Source organism: Meleagris gallopavo, chromosome Z (assembly GCF_905368555.1).
Source record: "Meleagris gallopavo chromosome Z, MGAL_WU_HG_1.1, whole genome shotgun sequence".
NCBI classification, from domain to species: domain Eukaryota; kingdom Metazoa; phylum Chordata; class Aves; order Galliformes; family Phasianidae; genus Meleagris; species Meleagris gallopavo.
Window position 1 is genome coordinate 935,010 of NC_139435.1, and position 18,559 is coordinate 953,568.

At 42.0% G+C, this 18,559-nt stretch overlaps 1 protein-coding gene across 1 annotated transcript in view; it reads right to left on the reverse strand.

Moving 5' to 3' along the window:
* Nucleotides 1-8,776: 8,776 nt before the first annotated feature.
* ALPK2 (alpha kinase 2) overlaps nt 8,777-18,559 on the reverse strand; it is a 49,718-nt gene continuing 39,935 nt past the window's right edge. Inside the window, exon 11 of the mRNA XM_085213453.1 lies at nt 8,777-17,114. Coding sequence (XP_085069579.1) covers nt 16,880-17,114 — 235 coding nt within the window. The 3' untranslated portion in view covers nt 8,777-16,879. The remainder of the gene's footprint in view (nt 17,115-18,559) is intronic.

Sequence of the window (18,559 nt, forward strand, 5' to 3'; positions counted from 1 at the left end):
TTAAGGAAAACTGTAGATTGGATGCATGTGTTTTGTTCTGAAAAACAAAAGCAAGATGGAATCAGTGGCTCAGCCAAGGAGCAGAGTCATACTGCATTGTGTGGGCTGTGCTGCGGATACGAAATACAGTCTCTGTACAAACAATAATAGAACAATTCTGCTTTAAGAAAAGATTGCTGTCACAACTCAGTTGAGTTTCAGAAAATGTATTTTTTCTTTTCAGCATATAAATATTTCAAGTGGGTGCTTATTGCAAACTAATTTTCTTCCCCACTCCCCTACCTCTGCGATTTTACAAACTAGTTTACTGGTCAAATCCATTTCCCTTTTGACCACTGATACCAAAGAAATGAGTTATTAAGAAATGAAGCAATGGGGGAAAAAAAAAAGAAAAAAAAAAGAAGTTATAAATTAATTTGTCTTTTAAGTACATTCTGATCACAATGCTGTATCACCTGGCAAACCAGTGCAGCCGCAGCAATCAAAGTTCTGGCCATATGAATTGTGCTGTGACAGCAAAGGCAGCCGATTCCCACTGTCTGCACTTAATTCCTAATAGCTTTACATCAACCACGTGTTCTACAAGAACTCACACACTCAGTGTGCCTACCACACTCCCACACCAAGGAGAGTTGAAAAACCCTTCCCTTTTCACGTGGAGCTGTCTCTTCCAAAAACAAGCCTACGTTTGCACACAGCAGATCAGTGGTGTCTGTGAAAACACATAGGGAAGCGCCACAATATTGCCTGCTTCTGTTTTCATGGCAGATATTTCCAGTGAGGGATAGGGAGGATGTTGTCAAACATCAGCAAAAACACGGCCATTAAAGACTGAAAAAGAATTTTTAAAAAAGCTGCTGTTTTTTGGACTCTGGTGTAGTAGGGCTCTACAGAGGATTTATATGCAAGATACCAAGAAGCATTAACACAGGCTGCCATCCACTGCAGTATAAAAGGCCCATGTACTGAACTGTGGTTAAATATGGTCCACGGGGCAGGAAAGAGCCACTGTTTCCTGAGAACCCACCACAGATGTAATCTTCCCTTATTAAACCCATTTAAACCCAGGACAAATCATAGAATCACAAAATCACCGAGGTTGGAAAGGACCTCCAAGATCATCCAATCCAGCCGTCCACCTATCACCAACACTGACCACTAACTCACATCCCTCAGCACAACATCTGAACGTTTCTTGAACACCTCCAAGGACGGTGACCCTGGGCAGCCCCTTCCAGGGGGCTGGATCGGTTGGCAGGAAGCATTCTGGTGTTTCATTCGTGTACACCTTTGGAAATTATTTACAATCAGCTTCACTTTTGAGATTTAACCACATAACTCAACAAAAAATCCAACATACAGTCAGGTGCTAGGTGTAACATAACTGATCCACACCTTACATCCTGCAACACTTAAGTGACATCACCTCCCTCTCACTATTTCAGCGTCTGAAATGCCAACTTCTCTGCTCTCCAGACGTAGTTTGTTTGTAGGCATTTGTGACAGAGCCATCCCTTGCACCACAGAGGACACAGCACACTCCACAGCAGGACACATCTGTTGTTCGTTCTCAACCCATGTCAGAGAGTGACAAAGTCAGTCTCCTGGTTCAGAGATATGCACCCTTAAGTAGCGGTCCTCAAAACTCCGTACAGGCTGTAAGAGCTCCTCTGCAAAACCCATCTGAATCCAACCTCTTCAGCTTCACCACAAGCCAGACTGCTTTTACACAGACAAAACCTTGATGCCTGCATGGAGGTCTGACACTCTACAGCTGTCCTGTAACACATTAGTGAGAGGTTTCCAGGCAAGGAGGGCTCACAAACAGCAGAGATGACCACCTCTTGTTTCAACTACTGAGGCTCCAGGTCAGTGTTCCTGTTCAAGAACAACTAAGTACTTTTGCCAGTGCACAAATGGGTCCTTAGCAAAGCCTAGACCTCCTGGACCTTCTGCATTGCTGGGATATGAATGCCTAAGCCTTGCTGGTCAACATCGCCTTTGGAATTGCACCTCAGCCAAGTGTTTTGGGAGCTCCCTTGCAGGCTGCTTTGTTAGTGGACTGCAAACACACAGATTGCCAGGAGCTGAACTCAAGAAAGTTGCACTGTTCTGCTCTGAATAGCCTTGCTAAGAAAGCCTTCCTCCAGTATTAACCACAAGAAATGACCAAGGTGCAGCACCCAGCCTATCTCACCTACCCAGGCAATGTGAGACCAACTCTGATTCAATTCACATCACACTTACTTATTTTTCCTCCCTCAGCAATTTTATGTATATTTCCAGGCATTAAGACAAAGGGAAGCAAGTTTTCTGGCGATTTATCTTAAATTCAGCTCATTTTCTACCCATCTTTCTACCCCTATATGTCCATTTTATAAACAGCATCAAAATCTGACACACAGCAAGGGAACAATAACTCCTGCAATTGTAGTTGCTGAGTATTGGCACCACTTAGTGTTCACATTACAATTGGAGATTAGAAGCCTAGAACAAATCTTTCTTGCTTCATCAATACCAAGTTTCTTCGACCTGAGTCAGTACAGAAGAGCAATTTCGAGTAGTCTAATGCTGTCACTACCCAGTAAATTTAATACTCAGTGCACTACATTTCCTTCTCCAATTAACACTGACTGTTCTGAAGACCTGTCCACCTTGGATCCAAGGACTGAGGCTTACTGAAAGGTCCCTGAGCCACTCTCACACTGGCTAATACTGAAGACTCACTCATCTTCACTTTGTCTCAACAACTATATAACTCATAAACTTATTTTCAACAGCCAATGGATTCATAATAGGTTTCAAGTTGAAAACCAGCTTTTGCTTTCCGAAAGAACATTCTTCCCACAGCACTCATCAGTTACAAATACAACCTACTTCTCTTCGAAGAGCTCTTCAACTCTTTTCACAGGAAGAGCTTTAGTCCTATTTCCTCAGTAGAAATCTCTTAGCACACAAAGAGAGTCGTGATGCTTGACTCTCATCACCTTCATTCATCTGGCAATCAGAATCAGCTGCACCCAGAACTCCCATATCCTCCCCTGCAGACATACTTCAACAGGAATGCAATTACCCAAAGAGACAAAAAGCAAAAAGAAACATGGATTATTTTCCTGTGATCCTGAAAACAGGACATCATGACAGTTGTTCCAGTTCAGTAGAGTTATGACATCTAGGCCAAGAACAGCCATGTGAAACTCAACTTCTTGCTGCATAGGACAGTAAATGAATTTGTAACCTGAAGGATCACTACTGCACAGTAAGATTAAATATGATGTCTATGGAATGTTTGCATTTAGCTAGTGAGTTGTCTGCAATTTTCATGTGAAATGATCAAGACTTCTTGATTTTGTCAAAAATCAAAAGACTTTTTGTCTTCAAAGCATTGAGATTACTAATTATGACAGATAGAGAGGAACAAGAGTAAATAACAGCAGGGCAAGGGAAATGGTTTGAAGTTGAGGGAGGGAAGATTGAGGTTGGATGTCAGGGAGAAGTTTTATAGAGAGAGTGGTGAGGTGCTGGAACAGCTGCCCAGAGAGGCTGTGGATGCCCCGTCCATCCCTGGAGGTGTTCAAGGCCAGGTTGGATGGGGCCCTGGGCAGCCTGGGCTGCTATGAAATGTGGAGGTTGGTGGCCCTGCATGTGGTGGAGGGGTTGGAGATTCGTGATCCTTGAGGTCCCTCCCAACCCGAGACATTCAGTGGTTCTATGAACAAATAAGAGAGAAAAAAGCAACTTCTAAGCTGTATTCAGTATCCTTATCCTGGCTACCCCTTGGCTCAGAGCACTCCTGGTGCATAGCCCTACACCAAGGAGTTCTTTTTCCCATCATCATCAACTTGGCCAAACTGATGGCAGAAGAACTGGTCATCTTTTCAACACAGAAATACCAAATCATTGTCTTCCTAATTTTTTAGCCACCTGCTAAGCTTGCAATTGTTCTTTATAGAAAGACAAAAAGAAGAAAGATTATGTCAAAGCCTATACCAAATTCTTTCAGAATGTATTAGCAGAAAAGTTTCACGTGAAGCACAGCACATTGTAACCATTCACACCCAGAATGAACTTCACTGCTCATGGAAAAGTTTGAACAAATAGCAGTTAAGAGCTGACGTGCTGTCTTTTCATCTTTTTGCACTCGTTGTCTATTTCCTTTTTGTTTCTTTCCCTCCTTTTTATGTAGGTGGTATTGGCTCAGCACTGCTGAGCAAAGGTTTGGCTTATTCTGTCAAGTCCTGAAGATTAAGTACTCCTGGGATTTGGACTCCTAGGTGACCTAGAGCTGAAGTTCTGAAATAAATATCTCATACTTTGACCAAGGAGGTTATGGATGCCCCATCCCTGGAGGCATTTAAGGCCAGGCTGGATGTGGCTCTGGGCAACCTGGTCTGCTGGTTGGAGACCCTGCACAAAGCAGGGGGTTGGAACTGGATGAGCATTGTGCTCCTTTTCAACCCAGGCCATTCTGTGATTCTATGTTTCTATGACTTGCAGATGTAAAGCAGCACAATGAACTGATACCCAAGGTCAGAAAAGATGTAGAGAGGGAAGCCTATGGACCTCCTGTGCCATCCAGGAAGGGAGAGAGGATCTGCACACACAGAGACTATTTTAATTCTATCCACAACCATCGTGCTCAGGAAGCACACAGATTTTAAGGACATTACATGCTTATTCAGGCTTTAACTTTTAACCTGAAGATAATCCTTAGCCTTATGTATTCATGTCTGACCTGTCAGATGGTGAATTTAATGGGCAACGCCAGGATGATTCAGAACTGATGTAATGAATTTGATGATTGGGAAATTCAAATCAATTTCGTTTACTGAGTCCGAGAAGTAATCAGGAGAGATCATGGCTTCCAGGTTAAATACCTTTGCTCTACTTTATACTGCTTTAAGTTAATCTTTCTAGTAGTCAGAGTGACCAGAATAGGTAATCTTTAACCTCTACCATTGACTAAGAAAGGTCATGTCATTTTCAGTGCTGTGATATAAGTTGCCCTAGCACTACAAGCACTTCGCTTCTGTCTGTTATACTGCAGCAGTGATGCTGGTAAAGCAAACCTCCTTAAATGTTCACAAAGCTTGTTGCCCTTGAATACTGTAAGAATTTCTGTTAGAAAGATAAACAAACACCATTTTTGCCCACTTTCAAACCAAGAATTCCTGTAGTAATTATATGGTCATATCCAAAAGGGACAAAGATCAGCATAGCTATGGAGTGAATAGCTTATGTCAAAGGGAAGATTCAGACACATAATTCAATACATGTCAGTTTTCAACATCAAAACATCTGATCTAAAACTTGGACTGTGATTAGCCTGAGTGTTTTAAACCAAGCTATGCCCACAGCTGGAAACTGGTGAGGTTTTCTCAGATGGATTAGCCAATTCTATGTCAGCATAAAACTGTGAGTATTGATTCTATGCTCGTTAAAGATAGAACTGGGGCGAAGATCTATACAGATACAGCTCAAATTCTCATGTGTGAATGATTATCACTGCAACAGTTATGTTCTGAGGCTGTAGTCCAAGGAAAGAGAATTTCTACATATCTGTCTGAACAGGACTGCAGAATGGGAGTCTCCTTGGGCTGATGCCTCTGTAGTACCCTCTGACATCTCTAAATTGTACAGCATCGTGCTTTTCAGGTCAGAATCTCTCACATTAAGTCCCTTCCCCTCTGAAGTTGTCTATCGCTCAGAACTCCAGCATTACCTGAGGCTTTTGGCAAGTTAGCTGAATAGCATGAAGTGTTTGTACACCCCAGCAGGGGAAAGAGAAAGCTCTCGCTTCCTCTTGCCAGTGTGGCCCTTCTCGTTGCAATTTTTTCTTCCTTATGGAAATTTTATACTATTCTGACTTTGAGCATAGAATAAAAAGAACAAAAACAGACTCAGGGAAGTTCCTTTCAGGATATGTAAAGGAATTCTGATTTGAATGTCTCCAGTTTGAGATAAAATGTGCTTTAAAAAATCTTTTTAAACAGTTTCTTACTGTTTGTTAAAACTTCCCAGCACGAAAAACTTCCCAGAATGGAAAGTCCTGTTTATATAAGGGCTGCTCCAAAAGTAATGCCTCCTGTGTTACTATGTTGGTCCACAACAGTGGCAACAGCAACATGAAAGGCAAGCCACATTCTGGACAACTACCAATGGCTGTCACACCATGAAATAAAGAGCATCTTGGTCATCTCATCCATGTGAATTGCCTAATGGTGGTGACTGTGGTGAAAAGTAATGTTTTGTTGTTGAGAATTTGCTCTATCAAATGTGCTCTATCAATTGTTACTGTGCTCTTCGTGTCTGTTTGTTGTTTCTCTGTAAATAAACAGGAGGAATTACTTTCAGAGCAACCCACATACCTCTGCATTATCATTCCTTCAATTTTGGTGTTCTTTCACTCTTTCCATGTGGAAATGGTTACCTTCATCAGAGTTCTGTTTTGCACTTTACATCCTCCGTATCTTATATAAGATAGGTGACAGGAAAGAGCCCTTGGATGGACCAAATTTCAGTGTTTGCACAGTGACACACAAATTTAACAGCAGCTGCACACATAAAACGGAGTCAGAGCATCACAGAACTTTAGGTGGGAAAGGACATTGGGAGGTCATAGGGCCCACTTCTCTGCTCTGAGCAATGCCACCTTCAAAGTCAGATTGAAATTCAATGATAGTTTTGATTTGGGTCATCCCTACATACTTTCAAGGCAAGAATTTGGCCATTGGGCGCAATGCATATTGCACGTTTGTCCTTGTGTCCCCTTTGCTGACATTTGAACAAAGCAGGTTTTTTGGTTTTTTTTTTTTTTTTCTTTCTTTTTTTTTTTTTTTTTTCAGGAATTTCCAAATAATTTGGCATTTAATTACAAAGAATTGGACTAAAACCGGACTGCAACACTAACGAATGTTGCAATGCTGCTTCAGACTCCCACCAGTGCTCTGCACGGAGTGGGCTGTTCTTCACTTACAATGGCAGGTTGCCGTTTCAAGAAGAGCTTCTATTCAGAAGCACAACCCCAGAAACACCCAGTAAGTGGTGTTTCCTCTGTGACCAGCAGCAGTACATGCTGGGTTTTCTCTGCTGTTTTTGGAGAACATGCGGCACCCTGTTTTGTTTTTCATGAAGGTGTTCTTGCTCTCTTGTTTGACAGACACCTCATGTAGGTGCATCTCTGTATTTTGAGAACAACATGTGCTGTTTACAGTAATTTCTAAATAAGTATTTTCCCCAGATCCTGTTTTACTATTTGAACGGACCATGAACTACCACCACTACTGCTGCTGCTGCTACCACTGTTAATTGCACCTTCTCTGTATTTATCCCAGATGAGACATTTTTGACTAAAAACAAGCAGTCTATGATTGTATTCTTGCCAAACTCTTAATTCAGTACCCTTCTCCAACACCCCGACACAGAGGCTGAAGCATGTGCTTTCTTCTCTGGTCTCATTCACTCTTCACTTTCCTACTATCTATCACCTGTCACATTATTCATTTGTGCTTGCTGTTAATTAAAGTCTTTAACAAAACTGGAAATGGTAGAGCAATGTCGTTGTACCATATGCATTAGGTAACAGCATTGCTTTTACAGCTAATGTTAGAGAAATACGTCACCATACTGCCCTAATTATGATAGATTCTGCAGTTCTTTGTAAGGGAAAAAAATTATTCTTGAACTATAAATGCAGTGGTAAGTATTCATGAAAACAGAGCTCCGATTCTTGGAGTCCATATGCACTGAATGGTTTCATCTTATTCTGGCAGTGGTGAGGTCCTTAAGAAGGACAGAAAATGTATGTGTGCTCTGTTTGAGGTCTGCTATCAGAAAAGCTTGAATGCAAGAAGGATGCAAGGTAAAGAATTTCTTCCACGTCTGATTTTCCAGTGTTTTTCACCTGCCAAATGGACACATCCATCCAGAATAAGTAAAGCCACCTGATTCTTTGCTTGTGTGAGGTGTTATATTGATAATTCCAATATTTTCTTTTCGACGTCAATTTTCCTTAAGTCTGCTACAAAATATTTGTATTCTAGTGGAATAGAAGCATGTCAGTCAACATTAGCAGTGAAGCACCAGCTGATTAACTCTCAGGAAGGTTACTGTACTGGAAGTGGGACCCCAACTTACGCTTAGAGAACTCTCAGGTTCAGATCCCATAGCAGCCTACACCAAAAATTTGCAATTAAAAACACGTTAAATTTGGAGGTTTAAGCAGCGGTCTGGCTGCTGATTATCTGGATGAGGTCCTGAAGCCTGTGTATAATTCCTGATTTAGCCATCACTGTTCTTAGCTGAAGTCAGGCTTTTCTCCCAAGTCATAGGGACGCTGGAAAATGAAACCCACATCAAAAAAGGAGAGAAAAGGGAGCTTTCGTGTCTTTTTCCCCCGTTCCTTACTCCTTTTGAATAAAGGTGATCCTGGCTCTGTGCAGTGAGAGCCATCCCCTGCCCCCCAGATCAATATTTTAATATGACTTATCAGAAAGAGAATGAATTGTTTACTTTAAAACCTCAGGATCCCATAAAGGGCGAGGCAAAGGTGTCCCCTGGAAACAGAGGCCTTGAACAGCTGACCACTGCTGTGATCCCATGAAAGAAAACCAGGTTCTCCAGCTATCCGGGCACAATGATTTCAGCAACATGTCACACAACAGCACCTCAGTTCTGACAGATCCCAATGGCACACCACAGGACCCCTGTCTGCGATGGTAAGTGCCTTCCCATCCTTGATTCACGTGAGGAAAAGGAATGATAAAACGGACTAACAGAAAGAAAATAGTGCTTGTGTCTTTCGAATAAGAAGCACTTTGGAATAACAAATTATCTGCAAATGGCCTGTTTAATTTAGCAGGATTTAGTGTCTTGTACACAGTGATCTCAGCCCACACTTTCTATTAAAGGGATTAGGTTGGCTTAGGAAGAAAATACAGCTGGTGGTAAACATAGCCAGCTTGCAGGGATGCTTCCAAGCCTGAAGGTATGAAAAGGACAGATGTTGTGATCCACGCTGTGATGCTTCTTGAAAAATTCTCATGTTCGCAATTTTCTTCGTGACTCAAACATTCTGATAATAGAAGAGAAGCAAAAAGGAGAATTTTTTTCTGTGACAATGTGTGTTTTTCTCCCTGTACTGCTGCTCCCTTGTTGCTTTGCGTTTTCTTGCTCCTTCGCAATACTAAAAGCTGCAGTGTTTCTTTCTTTCACTACCTTTTGTTCTTGGAAATATTCCCTTTTCCATGTAGCTGTGGAACTATGAAGCTGCCTGCTGCAGTTGCATTCTTTCTCTGGCTGCCATCTGTATTTCACAGCAAAGCCCTGAGGTGCCTTTGCCAGAGCCTTGCTGCTCGTGGCTCTGCATATGCCAGCAACTGACTCACTTTTGCGTGGAGGGCTTAAATGGAGTAGGATTGTCTTACCTTTCTTCTCCAATGCAGATTTAATGCTGAGTAAAATGTGTATTGGTAAAGGTGGGGAAGACCAGTGCTACCATGATGAGTTAGAAAGAAATGTACAGTATTTGTATATCCCCGTGGCATTGATTCCAACTATCAGTAGCTAAAGAAGAGACACGTTCATTAAAAATGCAAGTATGCAAATGCAAGCAGCACCCTGACTGGATATCAAGTGTTCTGGGTGTAACTGCTTTTCCCATCATTAATTCAGAGCACTCAGTGCTGTTCTGATGCATGGGATGTGCTCAGGTCCTTCCCTTCCTTTGGACATGGCTCTTCTGTAGCTGTGATTTTCTGGTGGCACAACCTGTGGGTGGGTCTGCAGCCACCCCACCATTCTATTATGCATTTCCCCCACTGCACGTAAACTTACTTAACTTACTGACTTAAAGTCAGTACAAAGTGAAAAGCACTTGGAAAAGTCTCAGGCCTGCTCAAGTGCCTACAGGCAAACTTCCTTGCAAGAGTGGGCATAGCAGAGCAGTTGTAGTAGTCATGTTCAAAACTCAAAGCAATCTGACACGGTAAGCAGCTCACAGCCACTCATAGCTTTGCTATTTGCCAGCCACAGGCTGCTCAGAACTCAGCTCGTGCTGCCAATCACGCTTACTCATAGGTTCAATTATATGCATTTGTAAATCAGTGGTTAAACTGGTCCAGAGCTCTGCAGACTGTCAGTCTGCATGGGCAGATCCACACAGGTTGAAATAGATTGTGTTTATGAGAAAGTTTCCAGAAAAAAAGAAAAAAGAAAAAAAAAAAAAAAACCACAACAAAAAGTTGCATCCAAAGGTTAGGATTGCAGAAAAAATACTTGTTACACTGTGCAGGGTGTGCTGGTGGTTCAGGTGTGTTCAACCCATGTGGGCAGCAGGACAGTTTGTGCATCTCTCCTCTGCTGACACTTCAGCTTTTGAGGGTTGCTGTTTCTGTGGCAGCCCTCAATCTGTACCTCATCAGGAGAGCAGCTTCTTGTGCTGAACCTTTTCCTTCAGAGCCTTGTCCTCCCCCCAGCCACCTCCAGTGTTTCAGTGGACTTGGTGGTAGCTGCCCATACACAATCTCTTCTTTTGAGACACACAGACCTGCACTTCTCATCAGCTTCAGCATGCCCTGATTCACATTAGGGAATTCCTTTCCTCCTTCTTCCAGAAGCTGATATTTAGATCAGTGACCACTTGCTCTGAACAAGGGCAGAAATGTGATTTTCCTTCATAGCTATACTGCATTTAGACAACATGACTTTGTCAAATATTTAGATTTTAAAAAGGAGTCAGAGATAGAAGTGTGTACCTCTCCCTTTTGTTTCTCAGCTGGAAGGTGTGATGGTAGTGCTGGGAATAAAGCAGAGGTGCTAAGGATGTTACTGTGTGAGAATGACACAGCACCAGGGGAGTGAGTTACCACAGATGTTGATGAACATTCACTACCCAGCTTGCATGTTCACAAAGCTACTTTCGATCTGCATAGGTCACTGTTTCTTCCAGTTAGTACCCAAAATGTTCCTGCAGAGACATCGCACTAGAGGACACCCTTTATAGACTGAGGAGAAAGTGGAGTTGCAGAGAAGAGCAAGGTACAAGGGTACCTGGGCTCTATTTTCTAATCTGCTTCCTTTCCCGGGCTCTTCTTTCTCTATTTCCTCTTCGGATTATTTGCATGTTCAGAATCCTTGCAGTATTCAGATGTGCTGATGACACACAGCTGAACTGGTATAGCAAATCACTGTGCATAAGGTGATACTCAGTAAGCATTTTGTGCTCTTAGACCAGTGCCCATGAATAGGCGTGATATACAGAAATGTTACCTGATTTGCAGATTAAATGTGGAAAAGCACTCTGTGCTGTCAAACAAACAAAGAAACTGTTCTGGAAGAAGAAACAGTAGTTGTGTACCTCAGTTACTTTGCTTACTTCACTGTTGGATATGAATGAGGAGGAGGAGCAAAGACCACCTTGTTGCCTTCTAAGCAAGCTGGCTTTACGGTGCTGGCAAAGACATGCATATGGGAAACATGTTGACTTTATGATCTAACAAAGCTCTATAAAAGTAAAGCACTTACTCTGAGTTGACTCCATCAGTAAGAAAGGCACCAGTCCCCGTGGAGGATGACTCATCCCTCTCTCCAAAATCCCTTAAGACCAGACGGATGACTTCCTCAAGGCGCCTATCCATTTCCTTTGTCTATAAGTGCACACTTAAAGCTACCTATCTTTTAGATACTTATCTTTTAGATTACTGCAGCTACTTGACACAAACACACTGAGTCCTATTTCTCACACCCTTGGTGAGAACACTGAGGTACTACACATTAAGTATCACACACACATGGTCTTTTTCTGTGTTTTGCAGATCTCCAAAGTCTCCATGCTGTGTGCCTGTTACTTCTACTACCACGGGCTAACAATCTGCTGCCAGAGCTGTGGAGTGTGACAATGGTGTTTGTGTCCAGTCTATCAAACGCCATTATCACACTAAATAGCTACTGGTAGATGAGACTTCAAGTCAGAGAAGTACACGAATTATAGCAATACATTTATCTGCTGTACTGAGGAATAAATAAGCTTTTTTCATTTCAGGAAGACTCCTTTTATAAGTGGACCCACAGTTGTATGTGGGAAAAGCACACCCTGCCATGTGCCTTTCCAGATCCCTACTGCAGAACACACAAGAGTCACCTAAAGGAATCACACTACCAGTGTTAGGCATGTTGATTTTATGTTGGAGTCAATGCAGCTGTGATTACCTCTGGAAAACAAGGTTGGCCTGAGATTTTCCTGTTGGATTGACCGTAGCTCTAGAGCACTGAAGCCAATTACCTGATGAAGTCAAAGCCTGGATCTTATTTTTGCACCAAAGTAAAACACATATGTTTCAAACAATAATTGGCTGAGATGATTGTGATTTTCAAACAAAACACCTTTCGAAATTCTGATAAAAAGCTTTTACATCTAACTGGGAATATAATTTATTCAGGTTTCAAATGCTTTCAGCTCTGTTCCTTTTCATTTTACAGTGCTATATATGATCTTTGCAAAGGAAAGATAAGGGCTGGGCTGCCATGTAGGGTAAGGTTGGATCCTATCTCTTCTCTGAAAGGAGCAGGTGAAGAACAGAATGCAGAGGGCCATACTCAAAATATCCAGCACAAACACAGAAGAACAGGGCATTTGCTAGACCACTGACCATTAATACTAACAAGGCACGTTGTTCTGTCACTGCTACAAAACAGCCTCACTCATCCATCAACACAACTAGAATACAGCAGCAACAGAAAGACTCCCAGAACCAGTATTGTGCTGCCGAAGACTCACTAGGTCACAGTAATTTCACACCCATAGAATTTATGGCTTATTATCATAATGAAATTAGCAGAGCTGGCTTATTTTTAAAAAAGGTCTTTGCAGGCAATTTCCTGCTATCTGAAGCAATATTTGTGCATGTGAGCTTGGGGTTGGGGGGGTGCAAAAGAGCAGAAACTCCTCCTCTTTTCTCTGGCTCTGACAAAGGAAAGTGAAAGTGACCTTGTCTGCACAACTGTCTAGGTAATGTTTTCATAGCAGCACCTTGTCTTCTCAACTTTTGACTGAGAGAGAAATGAAGAAAATCCCTTCCCCCCCTCATTGTGCCTGCAGAGTCCAGGGAGCTTGTGCCAGCCTCGCTTGCCCTTCTCCTTACTGGTATTGCAATTTTTCTCATTTGAAGAACATCTTATGTTCTTTCTCTCCTCCCACTCAGTGAACCTCATCTGTTACTTGCCTAAGAACAGCATCCAGAAAGAGCAGCAGATTAAGTCTGTCATTTTGGACTAGCTCTACAATTGGCAGTAACACCACAGCTTAATGCAAAATATCAGTCACCACTGGTAGTTCACTGGTGGAATGTGCAGGCTCCCAAGGTTCTACTTGTAATATTATTTAAAAAATCCATTTTAAAGTGTTCAAACACTGACGTGTGCAAACAGTTCCAAACCTTCACCTAGTACTCTATAGTAGTATAGATTAACCGTCTCTCCCTGTTGTAGCTACTGTGCTCTTGAAACCCCAAATAAAAACCTATTTATTGAGCTTTTTATTATAGAGCAACATGACTTTTACAGCACCCACACGAGTGTTGGGTATACTGAACTTTCTCTAAGGGCAAAAAAATTAAGACATAATGTAGATGTATTCCTACAGTTCACTGTTGGATGATGTGAGATTGAACTGCGGGAGTTATTCGGAAAAGCTCCCCTGCTACAAATTGTATGCAATTTTCTATTACTACATGGTTTATGAGGGATGGAGTGGGAAACATACTGTCTTTTCTAATGCTGTCTTCCTTTCAGAATCTGCATCAAGTGGGTAAGTATTCAAGGCACAACATGAAATGAAACAGCTGCCTTCCAAAATTGCTTCCCCTGGAGAGCTGGGGTCAAGCAATTTGTGAAGCTGATGTGTGTGCTAAGGCTGAGATTACGTATCAAAGAGCTGCAGTGATACAGTCATCCGAGAAATTACTAGACACAAATCCTGCAGTTGAAACTTGCTGCCTTTGAACACTTCTGACCATTGGGAAAGAATTTTCAGAAGTCTCAAGGTTCAATTTCAAAAGGAACTGGGGCAGCCAATTTCCACTGGTGATAAGGTGTATCACCCACCTGTAGCCAAAAGATAACTGACATCTAGTATTTTGCAGACATGGATTTACACTCTGAAATCCATTTGGTGTTATTGAAAATGTTTCCTTTGGAGCCTGGATATTTTTAATCTGCTTAAAATTGGGAAAGATCAGGTTAGATTATCAGTTTATCTATAGCAACACATATCACAGAATCACAGAATGGCACGGGTTGGAAGAGACCTCAAGGATCACGAATCTCCAGCTCCCTGCCACATGCAGGGCCATCAACCTCCACATTTCATACCAGCCCAGGCTGCCCAGGGCCCCATCCAACCTGGCCTTGAACACCTCCAGGGACTTATCTCTAAAACCTCAATGTCTACATGATATTCATGCAGTTAATTATTTTTTAAGAAGAGATGTTTAGTAGAAGCTTTGTTGACTTTCCATTCTTGCATGTTTCATCCATGTTTGTCTGATTTCATGGTCCAGATCTTTGTATAAAGTTGAGATTAGATTCTCAGCTTTCATTCTTTCTCAAACAATTTTCTCAGATGCTCTGTGATATATTTGTATGTTCTGTAACATCAGAAGTAAGGTGGGAAGAGTGCCTAATTATCAGTCTACAAAGGACAGCAATTATTAACAGCCTTTTTTTTCCCCCACAGATCTGACATGGAAATATAGAGACAGGCAGACAGCTAGTGTATCAAGCACCATTTCCCACCTATTTCTGATATGCACATTGGAGTTTGCTTATTGTTGTTGTTAGACCCAGAAATGTCAGTAAGGAATTGTTGAGAGGAACCGGCATGAAGGAGATACTCCTGGCACAGACTTCCTACTTGCCAGACAAACAAGACAGCCTGTAGGTCAGAGCAGACAGCTAAGCAAGCGTGAAACAGGATGGGCCAACAAGAAAACAGCAGTGTGAGCCAGCAATGTGCCCTGGTGGCAAAGAAAGCCAGTGGTACCCTGGTGTGCATTAAAAAGAACGTGTCCAGAAGGTCAAGAGGCAATCTTCCCCCTCTACTCTGCTCTAGTGAGTCCACATCCAGAATACTGTGTCTGGATTCCCTGGTTCAAAAGACAGGGATCTCCTAGGAGGAGTCCATGCAGAGTGGCGGGGAGCATCTCCCTTATGACGAAAGGCTGAGAGACCTGAGACTGTTCAGCCTGGAGAAGAGATGGCTGAGAGGGGATCACTCGAACAGGCTGCCCAGAGAGGGATGATGTTATCTGGATGTCCCTTCCAACCCCCAGAATTCTGTGATTCTGAGAAACAGAAAGAAAAAGAAAAGGCAAAGACTCAATTCTCTACTTCCCCTAGATATGCCTCAGAGCTGTGAGACCTGTGAGAATCACCGTAGAACAAGGTTATAAATTTCAGTTGGCTTTAACCAAGGGTAATTGTTATCTACTTTCTGCAGCTATTAATGTCTTTATATTTCAATGTAATTGCATGTGTAACTGCACTGAAGGGCAATAACTCAAGTCGACAACAACTCTAGATGTTTACATCTCCACTGCAGTCAGAGAACTTGATCCCAATGTCGATTGATCCCAAACAGTTTGTTTCCTACTTGACACCCGCTGCTCATCAATACAAAGTAGAACACAGTCCAGAATTTCTTCTTCTCAGCAGTGACCTTCCTTGCACTCCAAACTTTCATTCAGGTGTTGGGTTCCTTGCACCACCTGTTATTTAGTAGGGATAAGAAGCCTGCCATATTTTTGATGTTTCTATTCCAGGTGCTAGGCACCATAGGTTGGGTTTTCTAACTGGCAACATTCAGGAAATATGCTGCAGTTTCTGACAAGCATAGTTCCCTCCTTTGGCAGCAAATCTGCCAAATCTGGAGGCACACTACCTTTTGCTGGTACGCTGGATAAATGGTATAACAATAAATCAAAACTCTTCAGCAGTCACGTACTGTCCCAACATACCTCCCATGTTACTTTAAAAACAACTCCACACTACTCAGAAAAGCCACTTGACTTACTTATTCTTTATATTGCAAGATATTGAAATATCCTCCATCTCCAATGGCTTATTTCACATCCTAGCTGTTTGGCAACATGCAGACTCTGAGCCTCTATCTTACAATAGGATTGGTACACGTGCAAAAGTACTGTGCCACAGGGATAACTGTAGAGTCAAGGAAGCTTTCTTGGGAAGCATGGAATGCTATGGAGAATCACACACGATACCGAATTTTAAGCTGATGACATCACATTGTGAGAACATTAAAGATCCTAGCAATCTTCTTGTGGAGAAGACACAGATGTCCAATCATGAATAGTTTTTTCTTGTATTGAAAGACATGTAAGTGGGAAAAAACATTGTTATGAAAATAGTAAGATAGTTGCAGTACAACATGCAGAGATCTGGGAGAGAAAATAACTTTTAGAAAACAGTCTGAACAATACTGTGCAAAATTTCTACTAAGTGGCATCTTAAACATTTTGCTGTTTACATTGCAGCTGAACCACAGGTTCACATGCACACACAAACAGAAGGGAAGATGTTCTCCGGAGACTCATTCAATGGCCAAGACTCAAAATATACAGATACCAGTGCATAGAAAAGTTGTAAAATAATCCAGGCAGGTGGCTGAGTTTATCTTCAAAATCTTGCTCTTGTGTTAAATCTCCGGTTTCTACATCACAGAATCATCTCCTTCCTTTGTTGCTGCCATCAGCATTAGGATGACTTCATAACAATATCCCCAAATGTTATTCTCTTGTAAGAACATTGGTGCCTACCACTATTACGTATCCCCAAGAGGAGTTTTCACATGATGGGACAGTGCTACTCAGTGCTCTGAAGCTGTGAAGTCTCTAGGTTCTCTTGCTTTCTTGCACACTGTTTTCTTAATAGTTGGTGAGTTTGGTAGAGTTTTGCTTTTCATGGGAGTTGGTTTCCTCTGTTTTTGATGAGTGAATCGGAGAGATTTCAGACCCAGCATCTCACAGTACTTATTGCACTGGTGGAGGGCTCTGAACTGCTCAATGAAGGAAATTGAGCAGTTGCCTTTAAAGCCTTTGTATCTGTAGCAACAAAGAAAAAAACGAAATCAAATTGGATTTCAAGACCCATTTTCAGAGGGGAGACTGAGTATGACTGTTGACAAATAAGCAACTTGAACATACTAAGCAGTCTCTTGCACTCATACCACTTTGAGAGGCACTAACAGATATTCAAACAGAGTCAATAAGATGTGAAGAAAACTTGATAAGGAGCAGTGCCAGAAGAGGGAAAAAGGCTGAAAAGATTCAGGTCTGCAGCTTGTGTTCTGACTATTCTTCATCATTTTATTTGTTGGCAAAATAATTATCTGCTGGCTAACTTTTTCTCAGAAACATACAAATGAAATCCATTCTACATCATTCTCTATAATCAGTGGTTTTGACTGTCATGATGAGACAAGATTGCACAAGAAGGTGTTAACTGAACCAAAGGCTGTTTTCATCCAAACTCAAACATAACTTCTCTGCCATGCTTTTCCCTCAGCCAGGCTTGACTACAAGACCTCAATGAGCCAAGACTCACAGGGAAGAAGGATGTTAGAGCATTACTTGAGTCAGCAGCCTTGTCCAGCCTTCACAGTTCTCAAGCCACGATCTCCCATTGCTATCCCTCCCTTCTTTTGCAGGCTAGGAAACCCAGAAGACAGAGCCCATACATCCCTATTCTCCTTACCCTGCCACTGCTTGCTGTCCCTCATTTCTGATACTTGCTGTTTAAGCTGCATCAGATTTTCAAAGCATGAAGCAGCTTTTTAAAAGCTACACCTACACTTTAAAGGAGTAACTTTTGTCAGACCCTAGATAACACTTCTTGTTCATTTTGGAAGCTGATAGTCATCATCAAGCCCAGCTTGGCTCTGCAGCCTCCAAACAGCTCCTGCTCTTATAGCAGACTACAGAAAAACTAGACAGGTGAAACCAAGGGTTTGCATCTGAGATTTCCCAGCTGTTTGCTGTTTGTCAGTCACTGTTTCCACACATCCCTCCTTGTGCTTCCAGACTGCATCATTTGTTCTGCACAGGCACAATGACTGCAGCCCTGTAATAATTTGGCAGGATTTGTAAGCTTAATTCAAGCTGTTCATGCTGTTATAACCTGTGGTACATGTAATAGGGAGAAGGTCTGCGCTAGCGAATGGCTTCTAAATTCCACAGGCTGTACTGCTCTCATGTTTTCTGTTCAAGAACAGCAACCTATTGACTATACCAAGCCCTGAAAAAAATTAATCTGCAGTTTTGTACAACTTGTCCTTGTAATTCACTGACTAGGTGCCTGACGAATGAAATGAGAATTCCATCTTCCAAATCTAGTTAAAGGTAAATCCTCCATAATACTGAAGGGTGAGTGTTGAATTTATTCTCAGGCTTAAACTCCCCAGTCACTGCCATGTTGAATCAAGCCAAACCAATTTTCAGATCCACATCTGGAAAACAGCGCTGAAAACAGAACACAAGTTACTGTGTTC